General features: G+C 33.9%; 1 protein-coding gene across 4 annotated transcripts in view; it reads left to right on the top strand.

Annotated features, from left to right (window-relative positions):
* The window catches only part of Itpr2 (inositol 1,4,5-trisphosphate receptor type 2), a 416582-nt gene that overhangs the window by 337270 nt on the left and 63209 nt on the right, over positions 1 to 16103 (top strand). For all 4 annotated transcript variants that reach the window (XR_004518150.1, XR_004518151.1, XM_010615034.2 and 1 more), the window contains 3 exons: positions 2676 to 2851; positions 11837 to 12001; positions 15000 to 15195. Coding sequence is in view for 2 of the 4 variants with exons in the window: in XM_010615034.2 (XP_010613336.1) it covers positions 2676 to 2851; positions 11837 to 12001; positions 15000 to 15195 (537 nt within the window). In the remaining 2 variants the exon portion in view is untranslated. The remainder of the gene's footprint in view (positions 1 to 2675; positions 2852 to 11836; positions 12002 to 14999; positions 15196 to 16103) is intronic.

The raw sequence follows: 16103 nt of genomic DNA, 5'->3' as shown, positions 1-16103 counted from the left end.
AATGTTTCCAAAACTATATTGAACAGGATAGTGGACATCCTTGTCTTGCTCCTGATTTTAGCATGAAGGTTTTCAGTTTTTGACCATTTAGTATGATGTTGGCTGATGGCTTGTCATAGACAGCCTAAAAGAAAAAAAATAATAATAAAAATGAAAATGGAAAAAGCGGAAATAGGGCCGGGGATTTAACTCAGCAGTTCGGTGGCCTGCCTTGCAAGTGCAAGGACCCGAGTTCAATCCCTGGTACCAAAAAAAAAAAAAAAAAAAAGCAGAAATAAAGTCTTTGTAGACAGGGAGGTTGGGAGGGCTTGAAGGGAGGGCAGGGGGATGGGAAAAAATAAGAACCAAGATCGATTATGTAAAGGTACAAATTTCTAACAATTAATGTCATTATATTGCATACATTAAATGTAACAATAAAATTAATTTTTTTAAAAATAAGGAACTTTCAAAGATATGGTGCTATGATAGCAATTGTCAGTCAGACTCATTGTTAGTTTTAATATCTCTATTGCTTTATTTTGTAAAATAATATTTGAACAAAAGATCAGACATATACATACACACACACACACACGTATGACCCAATTTCTAAAACACGCTATTCCATGTACTTCCTTTTTTAAAAAAGAAACTTTTGGGCTGGGGATTTAGCTCAGCGGTTCGGTGGCCTGCCTTGCAGGCACAAGGACCCGAGTTCAATCCCCAGTACCAAAAAAAAAAATAAATAAATAAATAAGAAAAAGAAAAAAGAAACTTTTACATAATTTTGGGAAGTGTATAAAAATTTTGTCTATAGCTCATTTTAAAGTGTTTATACCTTTTCTCATGATTAAATAGCTCAAAGTAGAGCTGTAAATATTTCAGCATTTTCTAGAAATCTAGAAAGTTTGGTTCTCAGTAAAAATCAACTTTTCTTACGTTTTGCAGTTACACTTTCTCCACTGTTCTCAGTGTTTCTTTGGATTGCGGTTGCGATCTGCACATCTACGCTGTTTTTCTTCTCCAAGCCAGTAGACATATTTTTTTCAGAATTTGAGTTGCCTTTCATACACATATATTCATACAGATACATTAGGTTAAACTATTAAAGCTTATATCTGTTTTATGAAGACTGTTTTTCTCCAAAAGTAAAACCTAACTGGAAAACAAGGCCTAGCATGATTTTTCAGGGTACTGATAATATAAGCCCTACCCCCCCATCGGATAAGCCCCAATTAAGATGGTCAGCCAGACAGGTAACATTTGATATGCCCACTGCAGCACACGATGGACATATTGAATTACAAAATAGTAACCTTGATATATAATGAAATATAAGTAAATAATACTGTTGACATTAATACTTAAATGACAATATTAAGTATTTGTAAATACCCAAGTGGGAGCCTCTGAATGCGCGGTAATTGCCTATGTAAACAGATGAACTCTATACTTATTGCCAGATGACCAACCAGACTACAGACACAAAGCCTGAATAACGTGCACACTCAATAACAAATATGCAGTAGACATTGTCGTGTCTGCTGTGAATCTTCATAATTCAATATGTCATGTGCTGTAACAGATAACATTAAATATGTCTATTTAATGCACTGGTATGAAATAAAGGAATTTTTTTTTTTTTTCGGTACCGGGGATCGAACTCGGGTCCTTGCGCTTGTGAGGCAGGCCACCGAACCGCTGAGCTAAATCCCCGGCCCCTGGAACTTTTTTTTTTTGATGCATACAACTTATCAGTTTTGTGTAGAACATCATTCTTAAATTCATGATTGTTGTTGCCACTCCTGTCTTGAAAGTCTTCAATTAACTCTTGTTTTAATGGAAACGTTGTGAAGCCTTCCCTGCAAGAGGTCATGACTTGGGAGAAGAACTCATGGGATAAATATCACAGCTGTGTTGCCAATGCACTATGAGCAGACTACGTGGTCAGGAAGTATTCATTTAAGTAGAGCTCTGTTGCTGGACATGAGAGAGTGGGGCAGTGGTTCTTTAGGAAATAGAGTTACTAGAAATTCGGGCCAGAATTCTGGGTTTGGAGAGTTACAGCAATGTTACAGAAAAAGAGAACATGACTGTATTGGAATAAATGTAGATTTTGCACATGAATAAATGTAATTTTTATACATGAATAAGTGAATAAATGTAGATTGTTGTACATGAAAAAATAAGACATCTCCTGAAAATAAGCTCCATTTCATCTTTTAGAGCAAATTAATATAAGACTGAGTCTTATTTTCAGTGAAATGTGGTGTGTTTTCTACATCTGGATTCTTTAGAGGAATCTAACACACAGAAAATTGATAATAATAGAACAAGCCAGGGTATGAGTTCAGAGAAAAAATAACTGATTTTACATGGTCATTAATCATAAATTTTAAACTAAGGTTTTCAAGTAAGATGAGTCTATCAAAAATCTCAGCAAATCACTTCATCAGAGAGAAAGACGCGCAATTTTCAGACTTAATGGAATGTTAACTAGAGAGCAGACAAGGAGCCCAAAATTAATCACTAACTTTCTCAAAATCAGAATAAAAAATGTTTAGAATAGGCTTGCTCTAAAATTCAGTACTTTAGGGCTTGACTTGGTATAACTTACAAAAGTAGAGCTACAAATATTTCAACATTTTCTAGTTTGGTTCTCTGTAAAAATCACCTTTTCTTACATTTTGCAGGTACTCTTTCTCCACTGTTCTCAGTGCTTCTTTGGATTGCGGTTGCGATCTGCACATCTACACTGTTTTTCTTCTCCAAGCCAGTGGGCATCCGGCCATTTCTTGTGTCAGTAATGCTCCGATCAATATACACGATAGGTCTGGGGCCTACATTAATACTTCTTGGTGCAGCCAACGTAAGTACTTGGCTTTATATTGTTACAAAATTAATTAAAAGTGTATGAAATACAAAAATATATGTTTTAATCCTAGTACTCACAGTGAATTCTGATTTATTATGAATCTGAATAAATCAGAGTATAATTGGCACACATCTTACTTAATTTAGAGAGAAAGAAAAAGTAACAAATGAAAAGTGGATAAATTGAGAAAGTAGCATTTGGGAATGACCCAGTTCTCCCATCAATGTAGTCTAATCCAATTTTAATGTCTTCTGCACCCTACAACTACAGCTGTTGACAAAAAGGACTTTGAGCCACTGTTAGCATCCTATAGTGACTTCTACGTCATCCAAAAGACATCAAATTACATTCAGTAGGATTTAAGGAGTACCTTTCATCAAATGACTTTAAAAGAGTTGCTCTATGAGAAAATAACAAATGGGGCTCATTTTATGTGAACAAATCTCATAAACTTATAAAAGGCATAGATGAGATTAATAATTTTTTCACCAAATTTAGAGAATGGAATACATTTTGAAACTAGGTAAATTTGAAAAATAAGTGAGCTAGAATACTCTCAAAAAGCAAGAGCAAGAAATAAAATAAAACAAGAGCAAGACATAAAATAGAATACCCAAGAAATAAAATATTAAGGGAACTTTATGCCAACTTTATTCAAGGCAGAACCATAAAGAGATATAAAGAAAAAGTAAATTGGTTGGTGAAATAGCAAATAGGAAGACAAGTACACAAATAATGCTAATATATCCACTGCATAAAAAAGCTCTTTCTATATATTTTACTGGGTTTCTAACATAATATTCTATATTCAGGTATGTATAGCTAAGTCTTACCTCCTCCACTATCTTATATGGTTCTTAATGGTATCAATTAATCATTCAATGTCTGGAACAGTATAGGTACTCAGTAAATATTTCTTGAATAAATCAGCTAATCAGTGAATGAATAAATGAGCAAATGGTTCTCTTTCTATTCTTGTACATTTATTCATTCACATAAATATATGGCAAGTCTTTATTGAAAATTAATAAATAGAAGAGCCATCCAAACTTTTGAGAATTATAAAGCAGAGTTTGTATGGCCAATTCTCTTGTTTCTGTGTTTCAGACTGCTTTTTTATAACAGTTCTTTAAACATTTGACACAATGTATTTGACAGCTTCTAGTCAACTGGAATATTCAAGCAGCAAATTACCAATTTCCTATTGTTGTCAGTACAAGGAAGTAAAGGGAGTGATTCAAAATATGAATATTTACATTTGAGAATTTTGTTATAGTAAAAGACACATTGCCATAATCCCCCTCAAAATGCCTCCGCCCACACACACTTTCAAAACACTTATGCCATTATCTTGCCACTTTCTGAAGCAGTTCTGGAAGTCCTTTTCTGAGTGCCTATCATGGCTGTCATGGCTGCCTTGATGTCCTGAATTGATGCAAAACATTTACCGCCTGTGGTCATTTCTTTTTCTCATTTAGTTCATTGGTACTTTTTAGGTATACAGTACACAGTTACATTTATCATTGGGACCTTGTACCTTTACATGACAGGGCTTGGTTCTCATTTTTTCCCCATACCCCTGCTCTCCCTTTACCCCCTCCTCCCTTCCCTATTTGCAAAGACTTGTTTCCATTTCTTTGTTTTCTCATATTTTTTCTTTTCCCTTATTTCCTTTCCCCTACTCTTCCCACTTCCCCTACAACTTTAGCCCTTTTCTTCCTATTTCACATTGCAAATTACATCATTTGGATCTTATTGACACTTTTAGTTTTTCACACCAGAGAGACTATACCATATTTACGTGTGTGACTTACTTGTTTCACTTGAGAGTATGACCTCAATATGCATCCATTTTCCTGTGATTGACTCTAATTTCTCTTTATGGCTGAGTAGTATTCCATTTTATATAAAAACCACATCTTCTTTACCCAGTTTCCAACTGGGTAATAGGGCTGTTTCCAATAGGGCTGTTTCCAAGTGGTAGCTATTACAAACTGTGCCACTATAAAAAAAGGGTGTGCATATATTGCTGTGATATGACTCTTTGAATTCTTTTGGAAAGATACCCAGGAGAGGAATAGCTGGGTCAAATGGGACCTCTAATCCTAGTTGTTTGAGGTATCTCCATATTGATTTCCACAGTGGTTGCACCCGTCTGCATTCCCATCAACAACGAAGAAGATTTCCTTTCTCCCCATAAAGCCGCCAGCATTAGTTATTGGTTGATTTCTTGATAGCAGCCATTCTTTCTGGGGTGAGGTGGAAGGAATCTCAATGTTGTTTTAATCTGCATTTCTCAAATGACCATGATGTTGAACATTTTTCATATATTTATTTGCTGCTTTTACTTGTTTGAGAAGTATCTGTTCATTAATAGCAATGTGTATTTTACTTTAATAATTCTTTTATTTAAACATTCACTGTATATTTTGGTCACCTCTTGTATTCTATACATATAAAGAAATATATGACATGATTTTGTAAAGCACTAAGTATACTATTCCTCAAGTTTCTTGAAGGTAGAAATTGTCACATTTGTGTACATAACTCTACCTTTCTTGCTCTTTCCCATCTGTAGTGTTCTGTGCTTTAGTACTTGGCATTTGGGCATTCAAAGGTGTTTACATGGATGCAAACTTTCAGTGCTTTGGAAACAAGCTAATTTCCTAATATCATCAACAAAACTAGTTAGAAAATCTTCACCAATGTATCTAAATTTGTCTAAAGATATATATTTGACTCATTTTTCTTTAAACATATGTTGACTGTGAAGCCATATTAGTTGAAGAAGCAAATACTTGTCATAAACCAGTAACTGGCTCTCAATAATACATTAATGCAAGTGAAAAAAATCCAAGTTTGACAAAGTGAAATAATAATAGCTAGATAGAATTGGGTCAAAAATAAACATTCACTGGGCCTTTGTTATATAATACAGTAGACACTAAAAATACCAAGAGACAGAGGATATAATGATTACCATCCAGAAGTTTATGTGTCAGACTCTCTAATTTTCATTTTGGACCAAGAATGTAGCGATAAGGACTAACATTTTTATACTTTCTGGAGTACACCAAAAACATTTGGAATATTTTTCTTTTCCCCCTCCTCAGAAAGATAAAAAGGTAATTCCTGTTGGGTTTGGTGAAAATAATTCTACAACAACCAATGAAATTCAAGTTTTAGACTTTATTTTTTTTATAAAAAATAAATGTGGACATATCCATCTTATTTACTGCATGACTTTATGGATACTCTAATAACCTTCATGGCACAAAGCAAGTCCAAAGAGCTAAATAAGTTATCCCATCTACTGATCCAGGCCACTTCAACCAAAGAATCAACATTGCTTTTGGATAAACCCAACTGAATAATTGTAATTTTGATATTGTAACTATTGATGGAAACATTTTCATCTGTAATTTTAATATTATATGGATTAATAAAAATGTTTCAGTGAGTAATCATTTAGTCTAACTCTTAAGCTCTGTATAAAATTATCAATATTTCATCATTACTCGGGAGACAGGAAAAAGTAAATAAGTGAAACTATAAACCAGTTTTGTTGTTTCCACTTAGATTTTAGTATATTTTATTAATTTACACTCAGATGTTGGCATTTCTAATGGGTGAAATTATAAGTACTCAACTTAAAGATGTCAAAACAGAAAAAAACAAAAGAAGATATTCACCTGACAGTTTAGCCTAAGAATCAGAGTTCTAGACTTCGGGGAAATCAGAGAACCTAAAGATAGTAATGCCTGGTCCATCTTTACCAGGCTTTTGAGATAATTGAGAAGATTAATGTGGAAGATCTGGTAAAGAACAATAGCAGTGATTGTGATAGAATGGTAACAACAGCCACCATTCGCCAAGTTTAACTAATATGTGAAGCACGATTTAATTGTAAAGTACCATGCGCACGAGAGTAAAATGTTTGTATTTTGGTTTACAGAGTTATTTGTTTCTGTACTCTAACTTTCACAGTGTTAACCTAATGCAGAGTCTTTATTTTGGTAAAGGTATCAAGTAGGAAGAAAAACCTCAACTTGTGGGCTGAGCACCTAGGGTTATCAGTTTCTGTTATTACAGCGCTTCATTTTTATCACTATGCATTTCTAAAAATTGAAGTTTGTGTAGATTTCAATTAGTTTATTTGACATCACAGTTGTCTCCATATTTGAGATGATTCAAAAAGTCAAATGTTTTTCTCTGTTACAAAATACATCTTAAACTTAGTATAGTTTTCATTCTATCCACAATACTACACTTTTAGCTAATGGTAATAGAAATTAATATATTATGCTGACAGATGTAAGGTCATATTTTATAAATTTGTGGTTACTTAGTATTTTTCATGCTATTAGAATTATTCGTAAACCTCACTTTAATAACTATGATGTTAGTTTTTCTTTTTATTGAGTGTATTGGTTCAAGCTAGGTATACAGTACAGTTACATTCATCATTGGGATTCTGTACCTTTACATAATAGGTCTTGATTCTCATTTTTTCCCCTTGTCCCTGCCCTCCCTTCACCCCCTCCTCCCCTCCCCATTTACAAACACTTTATTTCCATTTTTTCAGTTTCTCATATTTTTTTCCTCTCCCTTATTACCTTTCCCCCACCCTTCCCACTTTCCCTACACCTTTAGCCCTTTACTTCCTATTTCACATTATTAATTATCTCATTAGGATCCTGTGTACTATTATAGTTTTTCACAACAAAGAAACTATTTGGTATTTCAGTTAAAGGAATCTCTGTATGAACATTAAAAATAGGGAATCCTAAAATAAAACTAAAAAGGAAAGTAAAAGAGAAAAGGCAATGATGTAACATTAAAATAATCCTTAATTCTGGAGATGAAAATGGTCCCTGAACATATTTAAATTGCTTCTTGCTCTTATAGTCTTATCTTATTCTTTTTTTCATTATTTAGAGAATACTTTATTAGTTTCTGTAATCAAATCCACGTAGATGTGACCATGCATATTTAGTATGATGTGTTACCCCTGTACACATGGAAAAAAAATAAAAATAAAAATAATTAACATTTCTAGACCAATATGGCTGTCCATTTCTGTACAATGCCAACTCAACACAGTAAATCGGGATGACTTTTTGCAAAGTTGGCAGCACTGTTAAAGTTTCCCAAAATTCAATTTATATATATATTATATATATTTATATAAAAAGACTAATGATAGCAGTATGTTATGCATTGATATCAGCAACAGCTTTTCGAGATTCTGCAGTCATCTGAACAAAATTATAGACATTCAGCACATTCCATTAAAAAAAAAAGAATAATATCCAGAAAACAGCAAAGTTCTGTTGCTGTTGTGGTACCTGGAACCATTTTTTTAATTAGCATCTTAATCATCATCTGGAAAGAGAACATTCTAGAGTAATATCATTAAATGTAGCTCTGATAAAGCATGGTCCCTACTATGTAACTATGATGTTTATAGTTTTGTAGGTATGGTATAATCTTCCTAACCAATCCATATATTTTTGTCATTTAAGTTTTTAGATTTGTTAATAGTAAATAACAGTATAGTAAATATTAACAAAATATCTTTTTTGTTTGTTTGATTGGTTGTTTTGTTGTTTTCAGTTCCTGGGGATTGAACCCAGGGCCTCACACATGCTAGGCAAGAACTTTACTACTAAGCTTCCCCCATCCCTACCATAAAAGATCACTGAACAACTTCTAAACATTTTTACCTATAGTGTTTTCTCTTTTGCTAGTAGTGCCTAGAAATGTGTAATTTATATGTTGGTATTTGTACATCATTTGTTTTTTTACATTAATTTATAATGTGAAAATATTTGCTTTTGCTTGAACCTATCTCATTTTATAGGGAAGACCAAAGAGAATTTAGCAGATAGCTAAATTACAATAAACTACAGTGCTCAGAGTTAATAGCATTGTGTCTTTAGTTACTTACCTGTAGTTAGTTTTCTGGGATGTCTCACATTACTGCTAATCTGTAAAGCTTGATCTCACCAAATGTTTACATAACATACAAATTCAATTATATATTCTTAGTCAAACTTTCGAATTCTTTCTCCCCCATATACCCAGCACATACACAGGCACAATTTTTCGTATTGTTTCATACTGTCACCCCATGCACCTAATTCTATTATTCAGCTGCAAAAACACAAAATAGCTCCAGCCTCCTCAGTATCTCCTGTAATGACACAATTCACCCTAACCCTACAAAAAACATACCACGGGTAGCTTTGAAGACTACGTGAAAAGCTGGGAAACATGTACGTGGAACAGTTATGGTCATTTGTATCGGCATCTGTGTGCTGACACAGGGGCCTTTTCAACACCAGCTCAGAAGCGCATGGCCTTTAGCCACCTTGCCACACCTTTCACGCATTGCTGTCTGCCTGGCCCTTCGCCACAGAACTGATTGCCTACATAACAGTTTGGACACATGAAGGACTGGTTGGCTGACCTCAGCTAAGTCATATCATGAGAAAGAAGTCTCTTTTTCCAACTCCTTCAAGTCCTCATTAGTATTTCCAGGTTCCATGCCACATACTGTATCAAAACAACTTGTAAATTTCACAAGGCCAGAGAAACCAGAGTCCAACTTCTCTTCTCAAATCATTTATTCTTGCATTTATTTCTCCTTAGTATGAACACTTTTAAGCATGAAATAGAGCAGATTCCCTGTTTCTGATCTCAGAAAAAATAGATGAATGAATGCCACTATAGTGTAAACGCCACTCCACTGCGGGCTTAGTGCAGAGAACAGAAAGCTCTAGAGCAAGGCTCAAAGATGAACAAGCTCTGCGAATGAGCAAAGAAAATCTGTGTTTCTGTAAAAATCAGAGTGCCTTTTAGGCAGAGCTGAGTCCTTGCCTTTGCACTGAGAACTGAAATGCCTTGCTTTTTTAAGAATTTGAATTCTATTTTATGTGTTTTGATTATTTGAGCCCCTGCATATGGGGCTTATGAATAATTTAATTTTTTACAAATGAATTCAGAGAATTAGGAATCAGGAAGCAACTTATAAATAGTTTATTTTAATCACAGTCATCCCTCTGAAAAGTCATGATTCCAATTTATAATTTTATAGAAATTATTTTTGTATGACAGTGATGAACGTTAGTCAGTAAATCATGATAAATATTGTAAATTTAAACAACAGTCGTTCCAAACGATTTAAAGATCAAACTATGGAATATGTCTTTGCCATTCTGTTTCTAATCATTTTCGTGGATGTTTCTTGTCCAGCTCTTTATATGGATCAGCACCCTGTATATATTACCTGAGTTTTTAAATGATGCCTTCCTATAATATCAAACTTGCCCTTGAATAATAAAGATTTCCACTATACTGTAGATTTAGTAGTGGGTATTTAGTATTGGTGACAAAACTAACTAGTGAAATAAAACTTTCCGTTTAACGTTACTGAAATCTTAAACAAAATGATGAAGACGTGATCACATCGATTATTCAGAGGACAGTTTTTCAGCTGGGAGAAAATTTCAGAAATTTGCTGTGTTGTTGGCTTATTGGCTTTTTACATGGAGTCAAACCCATTTAGCGTTTCATCTGTATTGATTTGGACTCCAGGATGTTGAAGGAAAGGTTCTTCTACCCTCTCAAATTTCACATCTGCCTCAGAGTATCATGTTCTTTCTTGTGTTATTTGAAATCATCTCAAAAGGTATTTTTGTTCCACAGAAAATCAGCAGTGTTATGAAGAGCAGCCTGTTTTCCCATTGTCATACTTGGATACTTAGAATATGATTCCATTAGATAAGGGGATGACCCCAGGGGCAGCAAACAAGAACAAGAGCTAAAAATTTGTGTTCTTTCCTTGATGACTAAGAGGCAAACTGACTTTTATAAGTAATACAAAAGCTCTAAAGCCAAATAAATGGCACTAAATTTATAATCGTTATTTTTTGTACATCATCACATAAGTCATTATTCATATGAAAAAAATCTCACTATAAATTTCTACATTCCAGTGTTATACCACATAAAAGAATATTAAAAGTAGGCTGAATATAAATATATTACATGGTCAGAAAAATAGCAAACACTCCAAAATGTTATTGAATAATTATCAGGCACAAATGGCTTAGAAAATAAGTATAGGTGTTGTATTTATTTTAACACAGTACATAAGTATATTTGTATTTTCTTTGTTTTTTGTTTCTTTTTTTTTTTTTTTTTTTTTTGGTACCAGGGATTGAACTCAGGTCTTTGCACGTGCAAGGCAGGCCACCAAACTGCTGAGCTAAATCCCCGGCCCTATATTTGTATTTTCTATGCATATAAAATAAGTGTAAAATATACTTTGGTGATTTACTTGTTTAAAGTAGTATTCAATATAAAAAATCTGAGATTAAAAAAAAAATTGAGGGGCAGGGGATTTGGCTCAGTGATTGCACCACCTGCCTCACAAGCCCAAGAGCCCAAGTTTGATCCCTGGTACCAAACAAAAAAAAATTTTTTTTTTGAAGGCAAATCTCTGGATATTTTCTGAAAAGATTTTTTTTGGTAATATTTTGTTTATGCCAGCATCTAAAGTGTCATTGAACTAATTGCTTCATATACATTACATCATTTGTTCCTCTGAAGAGATCTATCAGGTGGGAATATTTTTACTCAAATTTTTCAGAGGAAGCCATTGATTGAAGCTCGCAGTTATAGGAACTCAGTTGTACTATAGTAAGGAAAACCAGGATTTAAATTCAGGTCTGTCTTGATAGCATAGCTAGGTCTCTCCATCTTTCTTCTCTTTCCCTGGAACTGCAAAGGATACAAGTTTTACTTTTGTTATATTTATATAGAAATTTGTAAGCCATGCTGAATAACTACAAAATGAGGAATCATAAAAGAAAATCACAGACTTTGTGAATAATAGTTTTTGCCAGTGTCTTGCTATGTATGTGAGTTTGAGGATCAATAAGACAATAAAATCTAATCTTTTCCTCCCTTTAGCTTTGTAATAAAATAGTGTTTCTGGTGAGTTTTGTCGGGAATCGTGGCACGTTCACCAGGGGATACCGAGCAGTTATCCTGGACATGGCCTTTCTCTATCATGTAGCATATGTCCTGGTCTGCATGCTGGGCCTCTTTGTTCACGAATTCTTCTATAGCTTCCTGGTGAGTACCTCTTCCCACTAAAAAAATATACAGTGCTGCTGCTCATGCCTCATCTTTGATTTTTTTAAAAGTAGGCCCTGACATTTAGGACAAATTATGTTATTTTTAGAATTATGTAGGAAAAGTATGAATTTTTGGTCTTTTTCTCTGGGAAACCACAAGAGATTTTTATTTCTTCTCTGAGAAGCAACCAACTGTTGACCCAGACTTCATAAGAAAATAAGCTGCTTTCGGTTTCAGCAAAATAATATTTCCTTTTACATTTAATGGTTCTCCAACAGAGGGTAGGGAAAAATAGGGATATATTTTTCTAGGTGGTGAAATCATTATATTTTATTTATAATATCAAACATAGTGCTCATCTTTAGAATAGCATATTGCCTAAATGAAGAGGAGCAAAACCCAACCCAGCAAATTGAGCTGTTTTAAATACAGTCTTACAGTTGCAACTTTAATATGCCATGTTATTAAGCATATGCTGTATGTATATTTTTTTCCTATGGTTTGTTTCTGGTTTTCATTTTTCTTGCTACATATGTACTCTTTTATAGATATGAACCAGAAAAGGGGTCAATATAGAAATATGGTGATGTTTTGAAACTTAAAATATTACTAGGTTTATTAGCATCATGATATAATAGAACAATTTTAGTTTCCTGTCCCATAGTGGACATCAGTGGAGAGCACTGTTTATTAAAATGATTCCTGAAAACAAGATCTAAAAATGGCCTCGTGACCCAGTTTGCTCAGATCACCAAGGACAAATCCAGCACCTTCTACTTCCTGGTTATGTAGCACACTCATGTGGGAGGCTGATGGAGGCCAGTTTTCCTTTAGCCTTTAACTCTTTGAAGAGCTATAGTAAAGAGTGGGTTTGTCTATTGTATTTTAGCACAAACATTCTGGGCAGTTAAATTAGATCATTCAACAATATAATGGATTCAATCAAAAAGAATTCCCTCTTTCCTGATTCAACAGAAAAGCTACATTTTTTTAACTGCCTGTCATATACTAAGCCCTATTATACCCAGCACTTTTACCTGACTGTGACATGTGATGTTTTGTATGTTTTAGGCCACTTAGTTGAGATATTATTGACATGCAAAAAACTGTACCTATTTTATATATATAACTTGATGGGTCTATGATGCTTTTGATTTTAATATCCTTGTTTATAAAATGAATAAGGGTAGTAACTGAGGCTCTTAGTATGAAGATTCATTAATCTTTCATACAAAAAACATGTGACATGTATGAAAATATATTTGACAAAATAAAGGTATATTTTATTATATGAGTTATTTGGAGCAATGTTACTTTTATTTTCTTCTAATCATTTTTTTCTAATTTTCCTCTAATCTCTTATCTTTCAAATCTTATCCTCTTGATGCTAGTTTTTTTACTTAGTTTGTTAGTCCATTTTGGATGTTTAGAGTACTGGAAGAAAATTGCAATACAGTTTATATCACAAGGAGTAGTTCAGCATACTTTAAAATATTTTTACTAGCTTTTAACATTTTAAAAATATTTCAATCTGAACTCCGGATTGTACCCACAGTATCAGTCCTTTATCCAAAGTAATGAAAACTGCACTCTAGATTTTCCTTTCAGAAATAAACAGAAAGAACCATCAACATGTCCAATGTTAATACATTTTGCATTGCAAAATTCTGGTTCTGTGGGCCCGGAATGGAGCCCAGGATGTGCATCATTAGCAAGACTTCCAGGGGCTCTGAAAGCTATAACTTTCTCTAGAGCTGACTTAGAGCAAATCACAAGGCCCTCCCTTCAAGCCACTGTTGAATTAACATAAAGGGAAATTTCCTCTTTGTCAATTTAATCCTTAAATAAGTGATAGAAGTCTGAGCATTGACAGTCTGGAAGTTGAATTTGTATTAGTTAATTTGTCTTTGCTGAATAAGAACATTGACTTTATTTCTAAAGATAGCCACACCTTCCAGGAGATAAACAGCTAAATTAAACTATTATGAACATCAATTTCCTGAGGTGAGCAAACAAGTTAATATCTATACAGCAATTATTTGTAATACTATAATTAAGCGGGAAAGTAACTATGAAACTTTCAGTACTCAGAAAAAGAGAGAATGAGGCCTCGATGTTTCTGAAAGGATGCATGACACATAATTAATCATGTCAGCCAGTTGAGAAATTCTAATTCTTGCTCACAGATAGCAAAGTACAAATCCCAATTATTCCAATTTTAAAGATATGTAAGCAGATAGTTACATCTTTTTTAAAGTGAATGTTGTTTTACTGCCTCAGCCCTATTTTTATAATAAAACATGTACTTAATAATACATAATTCAGTTGCATAATGTTTGCAATAAATAAAGCCGTTCTTCGTGTTCACTACAGACAGCAAACATATACTCATGTTCTTTACTAGTGTACTGATTTTTCTACTACGAAGGATTCAATGAATGATAAGCATTAGAGAAAGTGAATTCCAAAAAATGTGTTATTATATTTTTGTTTATACTTTTGCTTCCAAAAGTATATGCTAAAGTAATAGATTTTGTGCTCATTAGTATAACCCTTTCATAAGGAATATTTGCATTTCTCAAATATTTTTAAATTTCATTCCTATTTCTATTATACCCAGCTTATAGACTTGTTCTTCTAATTTTATCTCATTCCTAAGTGATGCAGTAGGTTTAATGAATCTATCAATTAGGTGGACCTAATAGTATAGTATTTCTAAGTTGGAATGAATGTATACTATTTCTATAATGTCTTCATAAATTGGAATCCTATTGGTTATGACACCGGCAGATGCACATTCTGTGCTGTTAGAGTTATCGTCAATGAAACAGTTTATTACTACATTCCAACCGGAGAAGAAATGGATATTTTGGTTCATTTTAGGTAATATTTTTTCATAGATAAACTAAAATGGCTTACATCTTTCTTTGTATTATCCTTGTATTTATTCACCTCCTTCTCTGTCACATTCTTTCTTTTTAAAAATTTTTTGTAGCTTTTTGATTTGGTATACAGAGAAGAGACTCTGCTCAATGTCATAAAAAGTGTCACCCGGAATGGCCGCTCTATTATTCTGACTGCAGTCCTGGCTCTCATTCTTGTTTACCTGTTTTCCATCATCGGCTTCCTGTTTCTGAAGGATGACTTCACTATGGAAGTGGATAGGCTGAAAAACCGGACTCCAGTGACAGGTACTGCTGTTACTACTAAGTGGGCTCTTTCTGGTGGCAGAGAAGACTTGTGCCTCCCTTGTTTACTGGATTGCAGATATGCACTAATGGAAGAAATTTTTCTGCCACTCCTTTTGAGAATATGTTCTTGTTTGCTACTAAGAATAAAGACTGTGGAGTGCTCGCAGGCTGTATATTAGCTGTCCGTGTATACAGGAAAATACGACATAAGAAACATCAGCTAAACTCAGTCTCATTAAGAAAGTTCCAGTGATGCTGACCATATTCCAGGAGACAGCTCTCAGCTTCAGTGCAAAGTAATAGCTTTGGAATTATTTTCTTCCTTTTTTCCCCATCTCCCTCGAGAACAATTACTAGTGTAGTTCACAACCATTATTCCATACATATTTGATCCCCGTACATCACATTATACTTAAGCGATTGAAGATAGTAAGTGCTTTAATTTGGAAACCATCAGACAATAAGAAATTTAGTATAGAAGACACACACAAAGCACTGTGACAAAGGGACCCGGTCTTTCCAGCATCCCTCTAGGACCTTTGCTTTGGTTGTTTCACAATTTAGATCCATCGGTTTGTACTCCCTATGATTCAGGGCATACTTTTTCTGTGTCATTTTAGATTTTTCATTTTGCTTTCCAGTGGCTCTTTTCCACTCCTTTTCTACCTTTTGTTGCTTTGGTTACATTTCTTTGTTGTTACTTTTCCCCCTTTCTTGCTTTGCTACATGGAAACCACAGTTCTGCACTTCGCTGAGAAGGTTCTTTGAACAGTTCTGTGGATTGCAGAGAATGGAAACCACGAAAGGACTCTCTCTCCGCAAACCATTAAAATTAAAACTAAGATTTAATTAATGCTCTTTTATTGATGATATTCTTTCTGGTTTTTAATAAACATTTCTTAATCATT

This window comes from Fukomys damarensis, unplaced genomic scaffold (genome assembly GCF_012274545.1).
Source record: "Fukomys damarensis isolate Sample0158 unplaced genomic scaffold, DMR_v1.0_HiC HiC_scaffold_19, whole genome shotgun sequence".
Taxonomy (NCBI): Eukaryota; Metazoa; Chordata; class Mammalia; order Rodentia; family Bathyergidae; genus Fukomys; species Fukomys damarensis.
Note: the sequence above shows the minus strand (reverse complement) of the source record. Positions and strands in the feature narration are given on the sequence as shown.